At 34.3% G+C, this 25,110-nt stretch overlaps 1 protein-coding gene across 16 annotated transcripts in view; it reads right to left on the bottom strand.

The window, feature by feature from the left end:
• Positions 1-25,110, bottom strand: part of RIMS1 (regulating synaptic membrane exocytosis 1) — a 317,035-nt gene that overhangs the window by 97,441 nt on the left and 194,484 nt on the right. For 2 of the 16 annotated variants that reach the window (XM_040552074.1, XM_040552080.1), the window contains exons 17-21: positions 23,969-24,122; positions 21,652-21,777; positions 17,313-17,375; positions 12,800-12,889; positions 6,635-6,718 (exon numbers count right to left, since the gene is read on the bottom strand). In XM_040552074.1, the coding sequence (XP_040408008.1) occupies positions 6,635-6,718; positions 12,800-12,889; positions 17,313-17,375; positions 21,652-21,777; positions 23,969-24,122 (517 nt within the window). Of the gene's footprint in view, positions 1-1,250; positions 1,329-6,634; positions 6,719-12,799; positions 12,890-13,350; positions 13,465-13,780; positions 13,859-17,308; positions 17,376-21,651; positions 21,778-23,968; positions 24,126-25,110 lie in introns of those variants that run through there. The other 14 variants (XM_040552075.1, XM_040552081.1, XM_040552076.1 and 11 more) reach the window with 10 other exon arrangements.

The raw sequence follows: 25,110 nt of genomic DNA, 5'->3' as shown, positions 1-25,110 counted from the left end.
GCCTAGACATAAAAGAATTACTGTGGGCAAAAAAAAAGTAGGTAAAAATTATATTAAAGAATAAAGATTTAATTTTAAACCTCAGCGGTTATGAAGACTAACCCAATGTCTGAACTGGAAGATACCTAAACAGTTGTAGCATCAAATTATATGCAAAGAAAATAATCACAGTGTATTTTCACTGTAATATTTGATTAGCGTTATATTGTGACACAGTAATGAATCACAACAGAGGAAAAAATACAAAAAAATAAAAAGGCTTTTTTTTTTTTGTATATATATATATGAGCAGAGGTCACTACCTGATGCTTTCCAGTTTTTAAAAATATTTACTTTCTTACAAAAAATAATCTCTTAGAATAAAAATTTAAATCCCCCTTATCCTCAAACAGCTTTCTCCAGATTTGTTTTTTGGAGTATATTCCCATTACTTATTTTTTTCTTTACCACATCAAATACAAGGTGGATACACAGGGAAACACAAATGCTTCAGATTTGACTGAGCCCTAAGGTGAGCAAAGTATTTGAATTTATGGTTAGATCCACAAAATGCAGCATGATCTCCCAAACGATGGCTCTTCACTTTCTCTTTGGTTTGTTAGGGGACTTATTTTCCCCTTACTCCTTTACGTCACTTGCTTAGACTGTGGCATTAAGTGCAATGGAGAAAAAGAGCACATAGTGACTACTCTTTGTAGCATGGAAAAGCCAAGGGTAGGAAATGCCTTCCTGTGAAAAGTGGCAAAAGTAATAAACAACAGTAGTGAGCCCAACATCATTATTTCTCTGCTCTCCGTGCTGTCACTGCAAGCAGCACACATTAGAAATATGTTTAAAATGACATCTTCCTTTCTGTTTCCTTCCTCTTGCTAAGATGATGCTGTATGCATCCTGTATAGCTCAACAGCATGCTACAGCACATGCAGTACTGGCTCAGCTTGAGCTCTATCTGGACATCGGCAGGTACATATTTACAGGCAGTTGTCCTTCCATGCCCATATAAAATGCACAGAGTGCACTGAGGATAAAAAGGACATTCATGTCATATTCAAATTTACCTCTTAAATGTAGTTTAAATGGAATGAAATATTATCTATGAACAACACATGCATACCATGTACTTAAATATATAAAGAGAAAAAACCCTATGTGAAAGTATTAAGCAGAGCATATGAAGAAGATACTCGTAGTGTGTAACTATAACCAATACCTCATTTACTTGGAACTATGATTTGAGTAAATAAGAATACCTCTGTGCTGCTCCAGGTTTAGCACTTAGGTGGTCTACACTGTCCTGTTTTGGAATGCAAGACTCCAGCGTCCTTGTTCTCCACAAAATTTGGAAACATGGATGTGAATTTGGACAGAATGAGCAGAAACAGAGAGATGGTCACATGCAGTGAAGGTGGAGACATGCAGTCAAATATATAAACCAAAAGCATTAAGGCACTATCTACTTGGTAAGGCTGTATTTCTCACTTCCCCTTCTGTTGACTTAATCTATGCACTTTAAAAGAATTTTAAAAAAATTTTGAGACATGATATTAGAATAATTAGATATTAGAAACTAAGATGCAATTGCGTAAAGAATGAGAGTCACAATAAATTTTTTAAAAACATGTATGCATTACACAATGAATAGGAACACTGCTGCTTAACAGCTGTCATTATCCTTCCTGAGAATAAATTTACAGTATGATCCATTAGACTAATATATAAACCTATATACAACTTCTTCGCCTTAGGAGTTTGGAAAAAAAAAATATATATATATATATTTTGCTATTATATTATGAAATTCTCCTGAAAACACAAGCAAATTTCATATATTTTGATATTCTATTACCAACTGTTCTACTACAGTCATAATTAACAATAACAATTCAATAGCAAATGCAGAATAAACAGCAATTTAAAAAAATCAAATTGTGTTCAGGATATTTTTTAATTCCTATATTATTTTCATTTCTGTTGAAGCTGTTAAAGAACATCTGAATTTGTTCACAGCTTCCAATTTGGCATAGATATTATTAGCTTGTTGGTTTATTATTAGCTTGCTATGGAATGTATCACACAAAACATTTTCTTTTTCTTGATCAATATAAGAGTAAACTCAGCAAAATTTGCAGTCTACTAATAACCTAGGGTACATATTAAATTTGTATCTATACTTTCAATATGGTGAGCAAACACTAAAACTCCTCTTAAAGTCCTAAATGTACCAAATGTCATAACAAATCACTGATCAATAAATCATTACTCTATGCACAGACAAGAACAATATACATATTATATATACAGAAAAGCTATTCACAGTTCATGTGCAAAAGACACATGAGCCTTGAAAGATTTATTGTTGTTGAGTATAAACAAAATCTACAGACAGAAATACAATAATATTCCTATCAAAACTAAAAATTACTATTCCTGGAGTTTCAAAATGACATTTTTATTAAAAAAAAAAAAGCCTCAAGTCATCAAAAACGTCACATTTAATAGTTCCCTATTTTACTGAAGATTTCCGAAAGGCTGGATCTACATGGTACATGAACTGTGAGGTCACAACTGCTCTGAAATCTTGGCAGCTCCTAACACTCATTCCTAGCACTTCAGTTCATGTCTTGCAAAACTGATCCCCTGATTTAAGTGGTATGGTGCTGCTGAAAGGATGGGAAAGGATCATCAGGGACAAATTAGCCTGCCATTGGCATTGCACGGCACAACTTAAGTTCTCTTCATGAACGTACCAGAAGTACCAGCCTGCTGCACTGCTGCTTCAAGATGACTCTTAGACATGTACTCTTATTATTATGTCATGATTATTTCTCATATGCATATGAGAAATAATTTAGAAAAGGCTTATTTTATCTAGTCTTGGTTATATGCTGAATTAATACAAAGACTTCTCAAAAAGAACAATCTGAATAAAATTCCCACCATTAAATTCCTACCATTAAATGCTCAACTCTCATTCTCCTTGTTTTTAACACTACTTAACGATTTCACAGTCTCACAGTTCTCCAGTTACCAGAGTATTTCACTTTAGAAAGACTTTCAAATTCTTTTTTCTAGTATAAAAACAAACAAAAAAAACCCTCCTAACAATAAAGCTGGCAAATTCAAACCAAAAGCTATTCTATAAAATGTCAAGAAAAACATGATACTAACCAAACACTTGCTAACTCTTAACACTAAAATACAAGTATAACCTATGTCTTCATCTTTTCAAGGTATATCGAGTCACTTTTTCAGATACAGAAAGTGAATGATTTCCAGAATAACAATAATCTTGCCAAGATCTTTACTAAAATTTATATTATGAATAATTTTCAACAAGTACCATGCTGTGAATACTGAATTTAAATGACCAAAATTAGAAATAATGCATAAGTCATATGTTTAAGAAATGTACTCAGGAATAGATCTTGATTGCACCCTGTATGCAAATCGGACCAGTTTGTAAGATAATTCTGGAATGTACTCAAACGAAGTGTAAGATGACATCTGTCGAAGTCAATTAATCTGTGAAAATATGATCTGAAAGTGGTGGTAAGCAGTCAGCTGGTTATCCCTGTTGATCCATCAGATACTCATTCCCTGACACCCACTGCATCAGCTGTCAATTTGATAAAAGCACATCTTAAAACACAAAAATGTCAGAACTGAGTGGTGCTGGCCAACTGTCAAATGAAGGTGTGGGAAATAACCAGAATGAAACTAAACTTAAAAGATAAAAATTTTCTACAAAGGTGAAGCACCTTTGATTCCCTCGCTGCTACTCTACACACTAGGTGGGCTTTAAACATGGACTACTATAACTCATCTGCTGACGATCCTTAGAGCAGAACTATGCTTTCTCCAGAACTGTGTAGAATGGTATGCCTTGGGAAAGCCCAGTCCCACCACCCTGTGCCATGTGGTGTGTGGCTGATGGCAGGAGAAAACACTTCACGTGGAAATCCACCTCAGAGGAAGACTGATGGCAGGAGAAAACACTTCACCTCAGAGGATGACCAAATGGCAAAGAAGGTTCAAATTCAAAAACATTACTTTAGCTCCACAAGGCTCAGCTTTCTTTAGTTGATCTTTTTGCCTCTGGAAACTTAAATGTACCAACTTAATTGACTCTATGCTACCACAAGTAGCATGGGAAATAAGAGGAGTCGGAGATGTACGCATGCCAGGGATCAGGTTAGGGAAGTCAAAGCCCATTTAGAATGAAATTTGGCCAGGGACATCAAGGACAATAAGGAAAGGTTCCATGAGGTACACTGGTGATAAAAGGAAGACTAAGGAAATTGGGGGCCCTCTCTGGAAGGAAATACGAGACCTGGTAACATGGGATATGGAGAAGGCTGAGGTACTTAATGACTATTTTGCCTCAGTCTTCACTGGCAAGAGCTCCAGACACATGGCCCAGGCCCCAGAAGGCAAAGGCAGAGACTGGAAGAATGATGAACTGCCCAGTGTAGGAGAAGATCAGATCTGAGACCATCTTAAGAGCCTGAAGGTGCACAAGTCCATGGGACCTGATGAGATACATCCATGGGTCCTGAAGGAACTGGTGGATGTAGTTGCTAAGCCATCGTCCATCATATTTGAGAAGTCGTGGCAGTCCGGTGAAGTTTCTGCTGATTAGAAGAGAGGAAACATAACCCCCATTTTTAAAAAGGGAAAAAAGGAAGACCCAGGGAACTACAGACCAGTCGCTCTCACCTCTGTGCCTGGCAAGATCATGGATCTGGTCCTCCTGGAACCTATGATGATCTTTAAGGTCCCTTCCATCCCAAACCATTCTATGATTCTATGATTCTAAACTGTGTGTTTTGGAATCCTTGTTAATCTCCATTGGCTATGCAATGAGAAAAGTCCAATGTTCTTGTAACTTCTGCTAATTGGGGAGAAATTCATCTGCGAGGCTGCAAAATCATCAGGACTGGGGTTAATCTAAACTGTTTCTAGGTTCATCATTGGCTGCATCATTGGGTTACTAGATTATCCACAAGACTTCCAACCGCATTCAAGGCACTGATTTCACTAAGAAAATTAGACTGCTGTTTCTCTGACTCAGAAACTTGCCAATAACATACTCCATCTTACAGACGCTTTACTGCAATGTGTTTACTAAGCGGTATTAGATGATTTCAGCCTTTGATACATTTGCAGAACTTTGGCTGAAGGCTCATAATTCTGCATTAAGAATGACAGCATTCAGATGAAAACCTAATTTCATTGGTATATGATTATGATTTAATTCTAATCAAATCAACGACAATAAATTTTTACCATCAAGTCTGATCCATTGAGTCAAAAACAGTCTTTCCATCAACTTGAAAAATGTGAAGAGAAATTAGTTTTAAAATGCCCCAAACATACAAAGTATATTTGTAAGCTGTCAATAGCTATCCCATAAGAGGGCTCAATAGTAATGTTGGTAAAATACCTAGAAGTGCCTTATCTGTAAGAACAGCCAATTTTGAAAAAACCTTTCACAAGTTTAATTCTATAATTTTTAATTACTCTAGTAAAAAGAGAAATGTTATTCAAACACAGTAACAAGTTTCACACTCTCTACAGCTTGTATTGGCAGAATATACCCAGTATCAAGCAAACAAGATAAATTATAGTAGAAATGTACTACTAAATGCATTCTTAAGCAGAACAAAACCACTGGCACTTAAAGTAATTGAAAAAGTTTTATCCATGTATCTGCCTTACAGTTTTAAGAGCAACTTCATAAGAGTTTACTGAAGTAGGGATTATTTACACAAAACATCTGCATCCTTTCATTTACTGTAACAAAAAAATCATTACAGTAGTTAATGGGCAAATGTCGAATTTACATTTCAGTGGAAATATAATCTCTGGTTAAAAATAATACAGATTTATCGGAAAAAAAAGAGAGACAAAAAATTACTACTGTCAAAGCAATGGAGCGTCAAAACTAATTAGAGTAGAAAGTTCATGACAAGAAAAAAATAAAGAAAGGTACTTCTATTAATCATAGTTGGTATTCAAAATTAAAATGTATTTAAAGGTCTGGTGGTTTTAACAAAACCTACCTTGTTAGGAAAACCTGTTCCATGACGACCATCCTAATTTAGGACAGAATTTAACAACACTACCAATTTTTATATGCATCAACTAGTAAGTATTACCAAAACTTCCAACAATTCCAACATATCATGGCTCTTTTTTTTGGTTAAAAAACAACAACAAAAACAAAAAGCACAATAAAAATTAAAATAGACACCTAAAAAAAAAAACAGGCTCTACAACAAGTATATTATCATATTATAAAGCACCACAGAGAAAATGCCACCGCCAATTACAGAAGCAGGTAAAAATAGACTGAAGAACATTAAGAGATGATGTTCTGTGGTATTAGCCATCTTATTAAATGGCTTGTAACTGCTCAGGCAAACAGAAAATTTGTAAAGACATTACTTCCTAGGTGCTTTATAACAGTTCAACAAAATGCAGAGATGATATCTAAAGCTGCTATTTTTATTTGGGGCTTCTGGAGTTTAATGGTCTCTCTCTAAACACATGCATAGTTTTAAATTTTAGTATACTCCTCTGAGAGTGCAAGATGCAGTAAGCCACTTTTTGACTGGGAGGGGTTGCCTAGTACCTGTCATCCTCCGGAGATGCATGCTCGATATGAATCCTGGGACTAGTAGGTCGTCTCCTCTCTAGGGAGGGGGACCATCTACCCCTGTTTGCCCATTCAATAAAACAGGAAAAAAACAGGATATTTAGTTTGTGATAAAATTAAATATATGCAATTTGGGACTGGAAAAATACCCCAAAAAGTAATGAAAGTGTGTCATTTAATTTTTTTTTTTCTGTTTTCTAATTTCCTGGTATACTATTCTTATGGCTGCTTCCTGAAGAAATATTTCAGTGAAACAAAGAGAATGTGCTCCCAAAGAAGCAGAATTTTGACTAATTTAAATCTTTCATGTAGTGTACAATAAGTTTTCGAATGTTCTCCAAAGCTAGACTATCTAAAAGCCTATCATCTCCACAGAAAATTGTAATTCTAAAAGCTTTGTCAAGACTGCATTTTCTATTGACCACTGGCTGGCATATTGTTAGGCTAATCTCTCCTAACTCTTTCTACTGAAAAATGCATCCTTGGTAAAAATGTGGGACTGAGAATGATATGAAAAATTCTGAGGCATAAAGTGACCATTTTCTGGAACACACAGAGAGAGTCATTTTCTGTTCCATTCATCTGCTTATAGAGATGTCTTGCTCTGACTGTAATGGATGTACTGTATGCCTACTAATAAGAAATTCTGCACATTTTAAGAGCTACACTTTTGAGTAAACTATATATATCACAAAACTGATATAACCACGACCACCTGAGACAATTGTTTCTTCATATTCTGTTGCCTTTGAAGTTTTCCTAGCAGCAGCACATATGTCAAGAACTCTCATAATAAAGTAGTGCTGAACAAACCAGAGTTCAAGTTTTAGAGCAGTATGGCAGCACTGATTACTTCCCAGTAAAGTTCTCTTGCAGAATCAGGAAGATTAAAAGGTTAAGGTGAGGGCTTTGCACTGGTACATTTCTCAATGAATTCTGTTACTCATTTAGGTAACTTTAAAGTACTAGTGCTAATACTAATTTACTGTGTTAATTTAATAAAGCTAATAATACTGTATTTACTGTAAACAATTTTAGATACTGTAAAGGTAAGCTAATTAGCTGCAACTAAGTTGCACATATTTGTGTACAAGTACCAGGTAATTTTTTACATTTAAAAATATATATTGAAGGCGTATACGGCCAACTTAATTTTCTGGTCATTTCTCAGTATCCCTGCAGCACACGACAGCAGATTGTTATATAGGTAAATTAAAAAATAAAAATAAAAATAAGTCAAGATTGTGAATGAATAGTAGTGTCTTATGTGATGTTTTTTTTTAAAAAAAAAATCTCATTTTGTGTGGAGCCAGGAGTTGGACTCAATGATCCTTGTGGGTCACTTCCAACTCAGGATTTTCTGTGATTCTGTGACTTAATTTACAATTATATATATAGTATACAAAAGACTGACATTTTTGTGTATTTTGATGTGATGTTATGTGGTTGTAAGAGTGTATGTATAACAATTTCGAAAAATCAAAATATATTAATTTACAAAAACAGCAAACATTTATGTAAACACTGCAAAACTATGTAATATTCACTTTCTGAGGCATCCTTCCAGTCCATGTAATAAGGAAAAGGGTTTGATTTATGGAACATGCAAATAACAAAGCCTTCAAGGAGATTAGCATCACTTGAACATTGAGGTAGATCAGAAGTTTCAAGAAGAAACAGATTGTAAGCAGCTAGTTTCTTTTTCTCTCCAAAGCAAGAGTTAAAGAAAATGTTAATGCATCAGTGCACTCAAAGCCCTTAATATGCTGATATCCACTATAAGTATCAAATAGCATTTTATAGAATTAACTACGTCATGCAGTATGAACTTTGAGAACATGCTCTTTCACCAAATTTTTAATGACTGTGAGCAGACAATGCAGACAAACATGCAATAACCTATTCCTTTACATGTTTGAAAATAACTGAAAACACAATGCATTATATACCTAATGCAAGCAGTTATTTTACTGTACATAATTTTAAATGTAAATAATGACGATCAACATTGCTGTTACAGGCATGCAATATAAATGCCTTAATGCTTCAAACTTACTAAAAAAATACAAAAATTAACATTAAATCAGGACAGGTCTTAACTGGATCAAATGACAGTTCCAACCATTCTGTTATCTACTTATAAGTAGCTAATAGGCAATTGTTCAGCTTTGTATCCTGTTTGGGTGGTAATGACCAGCCAACATTACAAATCCTAGGGATCTTTGAAATGTTTTAAGTCCTACTTCAGTGAATCACCTCAGGTTGAGTCTAACATAGTTTGGTCGCATTTTGCAGACAAGCAGGCTGTTTTACATGAACTCATCACCGGGCTTTGCTCCTCAGTGTGCTCCTAAACCTCTCAGGATCAAAGCATACAAGCATTACCAATCTGTATCGCTGATTTTGTGCTAACTGCTGTTGCGATAATTTGTTGCAACATAAGAAACTCATGTCAATAAGCCATACTTCATATTACTAAGTAACTATCACTTACTACAATCTTAAATATCATCAGATAATCTAGGGAAGATGCTACAATGATGAGAAAGCACAGGTAAATTGGTTTTGGACACTGCACATAAATCCTATGCCTATGGGTTTTCCTGACCTGAGGCTAGTCTTTGCACACAGATGTCACTGCTTTAGGACATGATACACAATTTACACAGGAAAAAAAAAAAAAAAAGATTTTGAGAAACATTGAAGAAGACAATGAAAACTCACACTACAGGAAGTAGTGGCAGCAAAAACTTTTCTTGGCTTTAGAGGGTATCTATGTCTATCTTATAAACTAACATATGTCTTGTAAATCATCACAAACCTCAACAAGATGATTATTTTGACCAAAAAAACTAGGGATAGGTCAAAAAATAAATAAATTAATCTGACAGGCATGGTGCAACTGAATTGGTAAAGCCTGGACCTTTTTGAATGTCCTAGTGTATACCATGTCAAAGAGAAATATATGAAGGGTTAGGTTCGGTATCAAACTATTTCATTTAATTAAAATAGTTTGCCTGTATCAGATCAAAGTCAGTTTGCTAGTCAAATCATACAGACTTTCCTTGTTCAACTGACATAGCTTACAGAAGGAGAAAAGGAATTTTTTGTTTGTATTTAGTGCAACAAGACTTGTATATCCTCGAATTATATATATTGCGAAAAGTACTTTTCTGCTGGTGTTTGTGGATCAACACAACTTTTATCGACGCAGCAACATCTGAAAAAACAATAATTACTCCAATCATTCCAAATGACAAAAAATTATATTTTTTGGACTTTAAGTGTTTTCACCAAATGATTAACATGGAGAAATAGGGCTCTATGGTCAATCAGTCACACACAGTCAGTATCATTTTGTTAAAAAAAATAATAATAATAATTTTAACCATTTTAATTCTTAATCTCAAATATAATCTAATTTATACCCTGTCAGACAAAAGATAGAGCAGAATGGGTAGAAAGAATTTTCCACTGGTAAGTATACTTATAATTTTTTTCAGGAAAAGATATAGTGGCACATTTATAATTCTGTCTGTGTATTTTGAGGGTTTAAAGCCTACATTTAAAATAAAATCTACAACTCCATTCTGTGAATAAAAAAAAGAAGCCATGAAAACAACTAACAGTACCTTCAGCATAGGTCCTACACGTATACTGATTAAAAAGTAGTGCTTTACAAATTGGACTTTACAAAACCCTAATGTTTCTCTTTGCTACAAGCAGGACCAGCTACAACTGACAGATGGTTGTATAATCTCTGCTTGAGGAGTCTCCAGCAACAAAGGCTAGACAACCTTTTCTAGATCATCTATCAGAGTGTTTCATTATACTTGCTTTCCAAAAGCTTTTCCTAAAAGCTTTGTGAACCTGTAACATCAATGAACGTGTGTTACTGTAATTTAAGTACCTAATGCTTATCTTGCTCAGCACAGACATAAATGCTTTCTACATTCCTTGAACTTAATTCCTGTTCTTCAAACTAGACTCCTCTATCATTACATGCAACTGACAACTAAACTTACAGTAAAGTGTTAGCAGACACATTCAACAATGGAGTAGGAAATCTTCTAAAATTAGTTTACCCCCAAACTAAAAGATTAAATGGGTGATGGGGGGGGGGGGGGGGGGGATAAATATAATATGTTCCTCCACAAATTGGACTGTATTAGGGAGGAAAAAATACAACCCATTTATGTCTAAATATAAAAATAAAAATCCTGTCATTAATCCTCTGACAAAGCCACACATCTTTTTATTTGCAACAAAACCACCATGGAAATGCAGAACATGAATTTCATAAAAAAAGAGCTTTTCTGCACCTCCATGAAGGACCCCAAGTGAAAAGCAACTTTTTAGTCACCCTCTAGGACTTATTAAGCAAAGATGTAAAAATTTCAGAGATGGGCATATATTCTCAATCATGACCAGAGACAATTTGGCAAAATCTAGCGCTTAGTAGAAGTAGAGGCCACTAACACAGACTAACCACTTCTCTTTATGAGGAGCACATGAGAAATGCTGCTGATTCTATTTGGTGCCTAGTGGGCAGAAGTTGTTGTAGATGAATCATAAAGACACAATAGACATAGTTAACATCAGTGATAGATTTAGATTTGAGTATGTAATTTTAACTACAATATTTTACAGTTGCCAACTACCATTTCTTTGAATATTCGGCTTGATGTCTGGCATCTTGAAATGAAACTACAAAACATACACTGCTTATATCCATACATTGTTGCATTAAATAGCTGCTTACAGATGAATACAACTGTATATATCTATCACACATAGTAATATGATACTACAATAAATTTTCTAAAAAGTCTAAAATGGCATCCTGTGTTTTGCTGGGGGCGGCCTTATTTCTGTCAAAATTTTTGTTTTGGACGACCAGGTACGTATGAGATATGATATTATGATATCTTGTGCTTTATCTTAAAAAGGAATGAACTAGCGAAGATCTAGTTGAGATATATCAGTAGGACATGAGTCAGTCCTATCCAACAAGAGCACAGCTTGAGAACAGAACAGTTCCAATCAAGAAGCATCAGGAAGTGGGGGAGGAGGGAAAGGGAAATTCCCCAGCCACGAAAAAAAAAAAAACAAAACAAGAGAAACCTTATCTCAAAGAAAAAAGTAAGTTCTCACAGCCTTTCTTCACAGGTCCTCTCCCACAATAATGTAAATGATGCAACAGTTTTCATAACCATACTGTGGGTTGACTGACAAAGCAATTTCACATAATTAACCACCATATTCATTATGCACTGAACTGCTGAAATTGTAATTGTGCCATAGTCCATTGCAACCCATTATTGCCTTTAGCGAAGCTAAAATCTCACCCTAAAACAGTATAATTCTTAGCCAAAAAACAGCAGGTGATGAAAAATTCCCTCGTGGAACAATCCCATCTGCCAAACACACCAATAGTATTTAGTTCACCTAAGATTTTGAAGCAAGTTTTTGTAATATTAAAGATTCAGAAAAAAAAAATAAAATGCCTACACAATATAAGTGACACAACAATATTTCTGACACAACTGCAAACATATCTTCTTAAGACTTATGTGAGCCTTAATATAATGTCACAGAGTGAAAAGAAATCTCAATGCAGTGACTTGCCTTGTAATTGCAAAAGCAGATGCAGCAGATTAGATTAAAGAAGCAATGAAGTTTGGCTGGATGTCTTACAGAAAATACATTGCTAGACAAACTACAGTTCAGGTTTGAAATACGAGTTTTGTCACATAATTTATAAATTATGTCACCACCTTTTTAGCAATCCACAGAGCAGGCAAGAAATAACTGTAATACTTTTTAGCAAATGGCGATGAAGATTAACAATCAAGTGGTACTTCATCAAAATACTTAACACTGCAATGCTATTATCAGCATACTGAGGACTTCTGCAAACAATGACATCAGCTTGAACTAAAACAAGGAAAGAAGCCAAAAGCAGTTATAAGCTCCAAGACACAATTTACACGACATACATGAATATAGGAGCAAAAATGTCTACAAATACCAAAGCAGACATGAATGTACAGTAATGTAGAGTACTCATATAAAGAAAAACAAAACTGATAAAAATCACCAGCACAGATGACAAGAAATTTATAAGTTTTTATTTTATACCTTTCTCGTTCTGGTGAATGCAAACTAGTATCTGGTCTCAAGCAGTTGGTACTAGCACTCCTAGCCCTGTCAAGGGAGGGCTGTAGTTCACTAGTGCCAGTGCATTGCATCCAATGGTAGAAGAGAAAGAAAAAGAAAACAAAGAAAGGAATACAATGTTAGATATTAACTCATAAAATAATGCTCTCTTTACAGAAAATGTAGAATCACAATGATTTAATTAAGGAAAACATAAAAGAGCTGACTGGATGACAGTGCCAAGATTTGTTTAGAAAAGAAAACCAAATAAAAGACTGCTAGAATTTTTTTGGTAAGACTGTTGAAATTTTTAAAACTGAATGAGACAGAACATTGTCCACTTGTAAGAAAGTGGAATGAGAAATACCAATCAATCAATCTAAATCCTTATTAAGTGCAGTAAATCTTAAGCCAATATAAAAGGATGTGATACACTGTATATTATGTGAAATCACTTTACAATGAAGTTCATTTAGTCTGTAAATTCATATTAAATACCAAACAGGAGAGGTGATTAACCCTCAGTTTCTTACCTAACCAGGAGGTCATCTCCAAATTTCGGTATTCGTGAATTAAGGCAATCACGAAGGAGAGAAATATCCTGTCTAATCACTGATTTGGTCTTAGCACATGCAGGAAGAGTCGAGCTTTGTAAATTAAAATCATTTAAACAAAGTGAAAATAAATTTGACATGTAAGCAAAATTACATACATAAAGAAAAGAAAGTAACAAAGAAAAAACATGCAACATACAATGTTAACCGTAAAGAAAACTACCTTACGGAAAGTGTTTGTCTTTTATATGTAGGGGTTAATTTAGACAGTATGAAGTTATTTTAGGATTATGTCCCTTAACTCTCAGTTACCAAAAGCATATGAAAAACTAATTTATTTTATAAGGCAAGACTATTTATTTCCCAAGAAGTCACTAACTACTTAAAGGGGACTCTAAATATTTCTTACCTGTATAGGTTCCAATTAGTACCATTTTCTAGTAAAGGCATCCTGGGCGGTAATGTTTTATACTGCCTAACAGAACTTCTTGAATGTGGTAGAACAGAAAAGAAAAGAGAACAACATAAAAACATGCCAGAAATAAAAAAAAATAGGTAAAAGTAAGGCAAGATTGACCAGAACTTAAAATAAATGCACAATATTTTACTATGTTTATTAGCTGCACGAGTAGACTTCTCAATATATGTTCTCAATTCAACTACCATGATAACTATCTGGGGGACAAATTTTTGCGATTACACTTTTGTTAAAGCAGCCCATGAATTCATGACAATACTAGTACAGCTCAGATTTTGTACTTGTAATGAAAATACTCTAAATTCCTTCTATTGAGATTTTTAATTAAAATATACAAGCTCTTGTAAAGGATTAGGCTGCTGTTTATTTCTCTTGGTAATGCTTTATTTAGACCTACAGAGACTTTAACTGAGACATGCTTCCAAAGCCAAGCATGAAACGCTTGCTAAAAAAGTGATACCACAATGTCAGTTATAGATGTAATAGCACCTGGCATTTCAATGTTGAAGTCTTTCAGAAGTGGTGTATCAGCTTCAACATCTAATTAATTGTTATTAATAATCACAAGCCAATTAAAAAACTAGAAGATCTACTACATCAGCCAGCACTGCAGCTCTCCAAGCTGTATGACAACCATCTGATACCATCACTCACAGTACATGAGATTTTAGAACAGGAAACATTCACTACCCAAGTCAACAAGGCAGAAATGTAAAGGCAGACAGTGGCTGCCTAATGGGAATCATGAATGTTCAATGGTTAATTACTAAGTTTTAACAATTTCCCTGACCAGGCCACAGCTGTGGTTCTACTAGCGGAAGGACCTGCAGCCTTGAGGAGTTTGCTAGCTTCAAGAGTGGTCTGTCCCAACAGGATGTTTTGATTCCTACAGAGACTTGGACCTTGGCACAGCTGATCAACATTACAAACCTGGCTATAACACAGTCAGATAAAACAACTCTCTTTCTGGGAACCCTACTGTTTGTAAAAGCCTGAGAAAGTAACAGAGGAGCTTTGACCATTTCTGTTGTATAGGTTTAGCTGTCATCACTGCTGAACTCTCTAGCAGAGATCACTGTGATGTTGCAAAATGGGAATAAAGGTATGGTTGTCCATCACATCGATCCTATCATAGTAGCAGAGTATGATAGCGGAGAATGAGTACTAGGTGTGAGCTAAGACATAGACTGTGATTTTCCATGGTCTATGGCATAGGTACACTTTCCCTTCCACCATATCTGCTCTAAGTCAATGGTGGTCAGGATGGGCTGCTAGGAATAATATTGTAAACTGGTGGAGCAAACTAACCATAGATCTTGACTTTGTAGCTTGGACAATCTCATATTAATCTTTCTTTCATGTAGCATGAAACACTTAACACATATCCCATTTTATGCTGAAGCTGTCTCAACAATTAATTAAAACATTATTCAGCAAGCTGTCTAGAAAGCAGGAATAATGTTTTACAATCCTGTTTCTAACATGAATAACTGTCAGGCCACTATGAATGAGTAAGGAGGAAAAATGGCAACTAACGCGTGGACAAAATTTTTGTTGAAAGGGTTTTTGAGCATGGGTACTGGTAACTTTCTGGGTATTATTCCAACATGGATTAGGCTGCATAAGCCTCAGAGTTATATTTAACAGTCAATCTATTTAATTCTGTTGCCTGCATAGCCCCGTTCAATATGCTATTAAAAGTACTTTGTTTTATAGTATAACATTACTGTTACTTTAACAACTTCTCACTGTTATATTTGTTACTTCAATACGTTGTTAATTTATTACTGTAATAATTTATTTTACTAATTTGGGATACTTTGTTACTTTTCTTAATTATAAGAAAATAAGAGCAAAAAAATAGAATAAGGAAAAAGGCAAGGAAGGGCTGCACTCCCTGAATAGAGTCCCTCTTACCTAGCTGCCCATGCACAATTTTCAGTTGGTTAGCTGCCAGACAGGCTAGTAGATTTGTAACACAATTGGAAATCTATAGCAGCTAGACAAAGAGCATCAAGAGTTTACGATACAATATTTACTTCATGCATTAAGCAAGAATTTAAACTCTGTCTGTCATTGAAAAATTATAATGAATATTATAATCTTTAATGGGTAAAAGAAAAAGCACAGAGCTGGGGGTGATTAGGGCGTAAAGCTATAGAAAGTGTAGCAAAACAGAAAAAGGCCAGAAGAAGGAGGCAGATAAAAATTAGTATTCCATGACAATAAACTGACATAAAATAACAAGGAGTGAAGAGATTAAGCAAAACCTAAAATGTTGAGGCAAAAGCTTTTTAGATGAAATATGAGAATTAAACTACTGATAAGTAAAATTTAAATTTTAATGTAACAGATGCAGTGATGCTCAGTTGTGGGTTTTTTATTGTTAGTTTTTAGGAAAGTTATTGTATTTATTTTATTTATTTATTTTTGTATTTATTATTTTACTATTAAACAGTATATCAGAGCCTTATCACAGCATCTTTTATGCTGTTTCTAGTTTGGTGAAGAGAATTAAAACAAGCCAGGGCAAATTAATAAAAACTACTCTGTAGAGGGGAATCCTACTCAAAGGAAATGAGTAAGTATATTAAATGGTTTTTAAACATACTACATCAACATGAAGTTCTTAATAACACCCAATTCCTGATTGGAAAAATAGTTAACTGCTTCATTTTTAACACTTGTGGAACACAAACCTTACAATTTTGTTGATTCTAACTGGAATATTTTTGACAGAATCTGACCTTTATTATTAACAGAGTTAACAGATGTGGTATAAGAAACAAGGGGGGCATAGTTTTATTTGCTAGATTAAGATATTTCATTTCTGTTTAGTTTCTCAGCATTAGGAACAGTTAAGACAGAAAGCTCCAAGCTTTGGGATAAGAGATTATTTAAGATTGAAGATGAGCTCAAACTGCAAAGTTTATGCCTAGATCAACTTCAGAAAGGAAAAATCTATTATGAAACCCCTCAAATCTAGCATTGTGGGGGAGCCTTTAAATCACACTCTCCTTAATCACCTTGCTCTCCTCTACAAATGTTCAAAGTCACCATGAGATTAGGTGTCACAAGCAAAGATTATTGGCTTGTGCTTGACTGTAACACAGACATAATAAATGGAAATAAAGGCAAACAAAAACAACTCAAAAAGAACGTCTGAAATTGTAATAACACTGCCATGCATTGCTGATCAGGACTTCTGTGACTAGACAGATAATCTATGACAAAAAACAACTGCAAAATCAGAAATTCTTTAGCTGCTTTAATCCTTACTATGGAAGTTTACAAACATACATACACATCTTGATCTGATTTAAAACAAACAAAACAAGAAAAAAGAATAACTGACACCTGGATCACGACATACTGGGAAGTTCTGCACATACTGGGATGCTGGGCACACAAAGCATACACAACTGACCAGAGGTGTTGGTGATTACCAGATTCCTGTATTTACCTGATGGTATGTAGGCACTCTGCACTTCTTCCTCGTTTTGCTCTGGGCAGCATAAGAAGCTCACTGCACAGACAGGATGGGTGGTGAGTGAAACAGATAGAATTATGAAGCATTAGATGACATGGATTATGCCAATGATATGCAAATAAAAACATAAAAAGAAACAAGAAACTTCCATCCAGATACATAGCCTGCTAATGTTCAAACCCAGACTGCACTTCTCAAAGAATGTGAGCCAAAAAAATGCCTGCGGTAACTACATTTTCAAGCAAATCCTTTCGCTGCGGCACGTAATTTTGTAGAGTTTCTCCCTTTAAAATTCAGAAGTACTGTTTCAGAGTTCTTCATGAATTCTGTCAGGAATCCCCAAATCAGTTACATTTCTCTAATAACCTCCTTTCTCATAAATCAATTCATGAAGAAACACTTTAGAAAAAAAAAAAAAAAAGAATGATGTTTGTTTTTTTATAAGCCACAAAAGCATACATGAAAAAAGCAGAGAAGGTTTGTTACTAATTCACTGCAAAGCAGTTTACAGAAAGAGTAACCAGTTGCTCTTTAGGGAAAAATAGGTGTTCACTGGAAATATTATGTTTGGACAAATACAAGTTCTGACTGATAGCTCCTTACAGTAGTTTGCAATGCAATCCTAAAGAAAAAAAATGCTTATCAGCCAGACTTCTTGTTTCTTATTGTTTCCAATTCAGAAAAATCAGCCATTTATTCCATTATTCATTTAATGCAACCAAACACATGCTACATCCAAGCAAGATGGTAAAATTAATATATATTTATGCCTATGGTAAATACGATTATGGTATGAAATATCCCTTAAATTAATCCTGTAGTTTTATGCACTTCAGCGCAATCAGAAAGACAAAGCCCCCAGTTTTCAAATTACTGTAAATATGAAAGTAAAGCTGAACTTCATGGAAACATGGTATTTTAAAAGAAGCTGGGAATCATATGAAGTACTACGGTGACAGAGAGAGAAAAGATTACAAAATACAAAAAGTAGCAGTTGTTCCATGTGTTCTGTGCTTCATACCATTATAAAATGACCTATTTAATTGATGTAGCTTAGGTAATATTCATCTGAAGTTCTGAACTAGGAAGACTAAAATAATGGCTTGTTAGTCACATGTGAGATTTAAGTTTGTATCTGGAACCGCTAGCCTGATTTTGATGCAACAAAAGGTATTAAAGGTGAACTGAATTGTTTTTTTTTTTGGATTTTTGCATTTTTTTTTTAAAGCAAAAATTGTATTCCTAATCTTAGAGCACTGACAGCATTTATATGCAAGTTTCCAAATTACAAATATATGTGCATTTTAAGAAAAAGTTACCATTTTCTGTAATTAGTTAAGAGTTTTGTGATTTTCTTGCAAGAACTGAGGAAATTATTAAAACACTATATACAAGAAGTTTCGTGCACTGCTTAATTATCTGAGAGAGTATCTGGTGAAGCAGGATAAAATCTAAAAGACAGTAGATGCAAAATCCACATTAAATCACAGCGTACTTTGTTAATATTTATTCTACCTTTGCTGAGCCGGAGACTATCTATTGTAATGAGCCCATGGCAAACAGTAATACATAATTCATCCAAAAAAAAGGGGTATAAAACAGCAAATTCACCGTAAAAACATCAAGAACAAAAAAAAAGCAAAAGAATCCCTAGCAGTATATTACTGATAATATAAGATGATACTGGTAGTCCTACAGAAAATTAAGACTGTTTTGGAGACATTTAAAATAAAAATTATTATTCTAAAACAAGAGTTTTCTAATGGGAATATTTAAGAACTCAGATTAAGAGATATTATTTAGGAATAAAACAAACACTAAAAAGTGAAAAGTGCTATCTCCTTAAGAATCAGATGATGATCTTAAATTCAGAGCAAAGTATACTGCTTAGCTAGATTTCCTAGTATTCGTAGCATTTCCTACCAGATTTATATATATTTATGAACATATACATGTTTATATAAACATATATAAAAAAGGTAAAGTGATCAAATCAGTTCTACTGGAAGCATATCACACCATATACTTCTGTAACAGACTATAGCAATTATTTTTACAAGAAAATACTCAAAATATTCACTATTAATTTGGGACCAGTAACGGATCACTGAAAAAATGATCAAAAGTATTCAGCAACTAAAATTTCTGCCATGCAACTATCACGAAAATACATTCCAAACCAAATTTATGTTGAGTATCTACAAGAATGTACTTGTTTTGATGAGGGGTTCAGTAAACGAACAGCACATAACACTTGCACTAATGTTGATACTGAGACATAGGACTAATACCAAAAAAATATATATATTTTAAATCTCAAGATGTGAAAGAGGATTTCACATGAACAATGAAACTGCTTTTACAACAACTACATCAAAAACAAAAGCTGTTTTTGATCCTCCCTTTGGTGCTACTTAAATTCCTTGAAAGTCAGTGAGGTCTGCAAGAGTTAAGCAGTTTCAACAACTGAAGAAACTTGAGGAAAAGAAGAAAATGAAAATGGAAAAAAAAATGAAACCAGTGCAGATTATGACTGAATGAGATTAAGTACAGGCACTCATGTTTAAATCCTGCAAATCCTCTCTTCACTTCTGATCTTTTAACTTCTGAAAAGTGTCTTCTGAACACCCAAGAACTGAAGTCTGTTTCCTACTCATCCAAACAAATTCAACAGTCCATTGCTGCTGTGCTTTTTTCTGATGGCTCATCTCTGAAAAATTCTCAGTGCAAGTCCTGCCCTCCAAGCGCACTCCATGCATATATTGTCATTTATATCATGTTTTGAGGCTTTACTATAAGATAATCTTCTATACAGTCATACTTATTTCTAGTGACAAAAGCTACGTTTAAATATCTCTTCCAAATCTGCTGAATAAGAAAACTATTCAATAAATATTTTCAGGAATACTTTGAATGTATCACTACCTATAATAACTAGTAACATGAAATATTTGCAACAAAGGGAAATTACTGTAATTAGCTTAACTCTAAATCTGATTTCACTACAGTTAAAAAGCATTTCAATTCACCTCTGAAAGGAAATTCAATACAACAATCCAACTTAGACAATTCTGTACATACTTCTTGCCTATAAAGTAGGACACTGGAATTTTAAAATGTTCCAAGTAAGTCATTAATTTCCATATGTATGTTATCATATTTAAAATACAAAACAAACCAAAGCAAAACAAAACAGGCAAGATCATATACAAAACTGAACTAGTTTAACTGAAAAAGCCATCTGTTATTCAATTTCTGTGTTGCTTCAAAACTGGACAAAGAGTTCCAGAGATTGTTATATGTATTCCTTCACATGTTTTCACATCACTACAAAACATGTTTGCTATATTAAAATGACTGTATTATTTAGAAAGGTTTTGTCACTGTTACTCATAAAAAATAGAAACAGACTGCAAAAAAATGGGACTTTACTAGGAAAATGGATTGTACATGAATGGTAAAAGTTTACCATTATAATTTAGCTATATGATATTTTTCTATGTATATAAATGAACCACAAAAACTGATAATCCATGCGATGTCACCATTATGTTTCCAAAATACTGAACTGAAAAACCTTGTCTAATTTTTTTTCAGCTAAAAACTAAGCAGAAATCCTCTTTTCCTTCCATTTTATTAGAAGATATTTGTAGATAACTGAAAACAATGCCTCGTAGAGAACGCATACTCTCTGAGGAGTGTAGCTTCTGCATACATTCCAGGGAGAGATATGCATGTGTCAAGCATCAAAGACTGGAGATTTTTCTTAATTACAAGCTCCGTAACTATCCTTGCTATTCTTGTGTATTGTACCAAGTTCACCAGAATGCTATGTAAGATGCTGTGAGACAAATAAGGTAGATGTCCAAAATATGTTAGTATAGGAATGTAAACTATAGTATATGCAACTCCCAAGTAGTAGGAAGTAATGCCTGGTATTTTGCTGACTTCCAAAACAGACAAATATGTTTGTGGTGTCTGTGTTGCAAGAATAGTTAGGGCATACATGTAGATTTACGTCTTTCTAGCAAAAATTTCTGGGCTTACATTCATGAAGTAAACAGCGGAGTACTCTAGGACAAACACACCACAACAATTAGTCTAGACACCTGCTACTACTGTCAACCCAGTGCACATTTTCACCAGAAAAGAGGCATAGTTAACTTAATTATGACTAGTTTTTGAAATTAGGACGATTTTCTGTCCCTTCCCCGTTACTATCAGACTGTGGTTTTCTGATAAACACTTTAAAATTAAGCAAACCAACAAAGACATTTCTGAACTTGCTTCCAAGTTCAGACTGATGATGTACCTTTCTTGATCAGACAAATACTGACTATCCATGTCTCTGGATCTGTAATCAGCTGGACTTCTGGAGGCATCATGGTGTCTAGTTGGAGAACGTGATCTTCTCATTTGATGGATTTCATCTAAACTCCTGAAAGGCAGAAATATGTATGATAATCTTGTTTTTCACGCAAATAATACAGCTTAATGGATAATTATACCGTACAAGGTGATTGAACAAAGTCTTTTATTCATTAAATTGGTAATATACGCTTTCAAAAATATATGTATTTTTAAAAAAATAGATAAAAAATACATCTTTAAGTATAGAGCAGTCATTTCTACCATTTTAGAGCACTGTTTCTTTATACATTGATGGACTCATTAATAGTATTTTTCAAGCCTGTACTTAAAGAACTATTGTGAAAACATAAGAATTTATAATACCTCACATGAAATTGTTTTGTGCATTTGTAGCTTCATAGTCAGATTTTTAACGGTTCATTTTGGGTTGTCAAATTTTTGCAGGTAGCTCAAGTATCTCCAAATATTCTTAGGACATTGTGAGAGAGGATATGTGAATTTGCAGCAGACTTTATTAATCCAAACTGTGTCTTATAAAAAAAAAGGAAATGATTCTGCCTAACTTCAGGCAGGCTCTCATCTCCATGATAGGAATTTAAAGCTCTTTTCATATGGAAAAGAACAAGAAAATAAATTACTTTTTTTTTTGAAGTGCAGATTCTTCCTTTAGTTTAATAATTGCCATAGTAACAAGAAGCACTCATTTTTCAAAGCAGAAAATGAAAGGATAGCTGGGGTTGACTATGAAATATTTTGTTTGTGCATCCTGCTTATAGATAGGAGGATGCAGACATTTTCTAACAAAAACACATATATATGTTTGCAAAAGAAGAATGAGAAATAATCTCATTCTCTCAACTATAAAAAGAGAAGTCTGTGCCAAAGTCTGTTTTCCATACAGCCATACCTCTTTGTTGAAGACGTATAACTGAAGTGCTACAGCAAGTGATTTTGTTGGACAGTCAAATAATTTAATCTAAAAGAACTGAAGTAACAGAGGGGGATTCATGCAGGAACTTGAGAAGCACACATAATTTCAATGTACAAGGACAGCACATATGACACGGAGGATGGAAATGCAGAAGCAGGATCATCAGGATTCTCAAGTGGAAGAAGCTGGTTTCCTAAAATATACCACCATTTTGAAACACCTCAGACACTATCTATGAGACTCAAAGCCTGCTTTAACCAGTCTTGCTGACTCTTTCTGAATAGTTATATTTTCATCACTACCATTATCTTCATCATCTTCCAAAGAGCATCAATATTAATCAGAGGCAAAGGACAGAAAAAGATGATGCAGACAACAGTTAGGAGAGCATGGTATTAAATGATCAGTAATGGAATTCCAACAGATCCTGAAACAATGGACAAGCATGTCACTGTAGCATAGAATGTTGTACACAAAATTAACCCAAAAACGGGAAATTTTCAGTTAACTACCACAGCTAGTAGGCAATAAAATTACCAGCAAAACAGTTTGAGCTCTTGCAGTAATTCAAAACTGAAGTTTTCTAGAAACCACAGGAAATGAAAGCTGGTAAAAAAAAACTAGTCTAATATTTAAGGTTCCATGAAAGGTTGCAAGAAAAGCTTATTGCCCTGACAATAAAAAGAGCAAAAAGTGGGTCAAGTTTGGTGTTGAAACTGTCTAATATGGCACTACTCAAAAAAATCATAAAGAATGCAAATGAAAAGGTCTGAAAGGATCCTCCCATTAATAGGTTGTCTATGAAAAGCAGTAGATGCAGAAAAGAGAGGTTTACAAATCGCTGCTTGATTTTGCAAACAATATTTTACTTTTTCCATTAAGAATGTCAAATTATAAATAGAATTGGTAATTTAAAATTGCTGTTATGTCAAAAGAAGTTCAATTCATATTTATTATACAATTCATGCATGTCATTATTTATTGTACTACAAAAATACATAAATGACTTTATATAAGATTCAGTCACTGGCTGAAAAGCATTTCTGAACCCTTGTATTAGTTGCATGTATTAGTTGTGGTAGAGCAAACAAGGATGATGAATCACAGAGAAAATATCAGTAAAAGATAAGTCTTAAAGTTATTCATCTCATGGATGCTCTTGAATAATTAAGAAGTGCATACATCAAGTTCAAATAACACACAAACTGAGATACATTTTTTTGTAAAAAAAAAAAGAGAGAAAATGCTGAAGAGGTAAGTAAACAGGTACCAGTGACAGATTACACAAACTTGAAATCACCCAGTTTCACTCGCTTGTGATGCCTACCTCTGTAATGGCACATTTGGTAAACGTGAACGGGTCCTGCCCTGATCTTCGCCACGGTGAGGAGATACGGAACGTGAACGATGATGTGTTGTTCTTTGCTGTTCTGGCACAGTTAGCGTTGTAGATTTACTTTCTCTAGTACTAGATCTATAAGCTACTGTTAAGAGGGCAACAAAAGGAAATTAGAGAATAAAAGCGTGAGCTTGGAATGAATTCAGGTGGTTAGTCCTTCCAGGAACACACATCCAAATGCTTACAGAACTTTCAAGTAGTCATTCAGCTGTTGTACATCCTGATGTATCATGCAGCCAAGATAAATTACTAGCATTACCTTTAAATGTCTGTATGTACAAAGACAGAGAAACTGATACGACTTTCAGTATGCACTCGATGATGTGGGGAAGAGGACTGAACCATTTTTCTGACTTGGGAAAGAGTACCCAGAGTAACTTGTATTTAACTTGTGACTAAGAAAATCTACTACTTAACAGATTCATCTTAATAACAACAACAACAAAAATCAGAAGAGGGACCTACTAGATTATGCATTTTGTCATCCAAGGGACTCTAAAACTGTTTTAACTGATTATGTATCTTATAATTTATAATATCACAGCCTCCAGAACTGTGTTCACCTCTTATACAGTACTGAGAGTTCAGTACATTTACCACTACAAATATGAGACAGGTAAGGCAGGTGGGAAAAAGATAGGGTTGAAAAAAGACAATTACACAGTTTTACTACAGAATTTCTGGTTACTGTCAGTTCAAAAACATATGCATAAAGACCTTTGCAAGTCTACTATGACTTTGTCCAACTCTTGGATATTATACTTCATAATAACCAGAGTTGGTACCAAAACATGGGAAATAACATTTTTCTTCCATTTGTTGAAGGAGAAGGATGTGGGGAGGTCAATCAATCAGGGAAATAGGAAGCAGCATGACTTTTGATATATCTTAGAGAGTGGGAGTGGGGCCAAAGAAAAGGAGTTGTAATAAGAAAATATCAAGTAGCTCAGAAACAAACATCAATGACCTGGGTGGAGCCAGGAGCTGGATTCAATGATCCTTGTGGGTCCCTTCCAATTCAAGATATTCTGTGATTCTTTCCTATGATTCTATATGATTTCTATGGATTT

Source organism: Cygnus olor, chromosome 3 (assembly GCF_009769625.2).
Source record: "Cygnus olor isolate bCygOlo1 chromosome 3, bCygOlo1.pri.v2, whole genome shotgun sequence".
NCBI classification, from domain to species: Eukaryota; Metazoa; Chordata; class Aves; order Anseriformes; family Anatidae; genus Cygnus; species Cygnus olor.
This window is presented reverse-complemented; position numbering and strand designations above follow the sequence as displayed.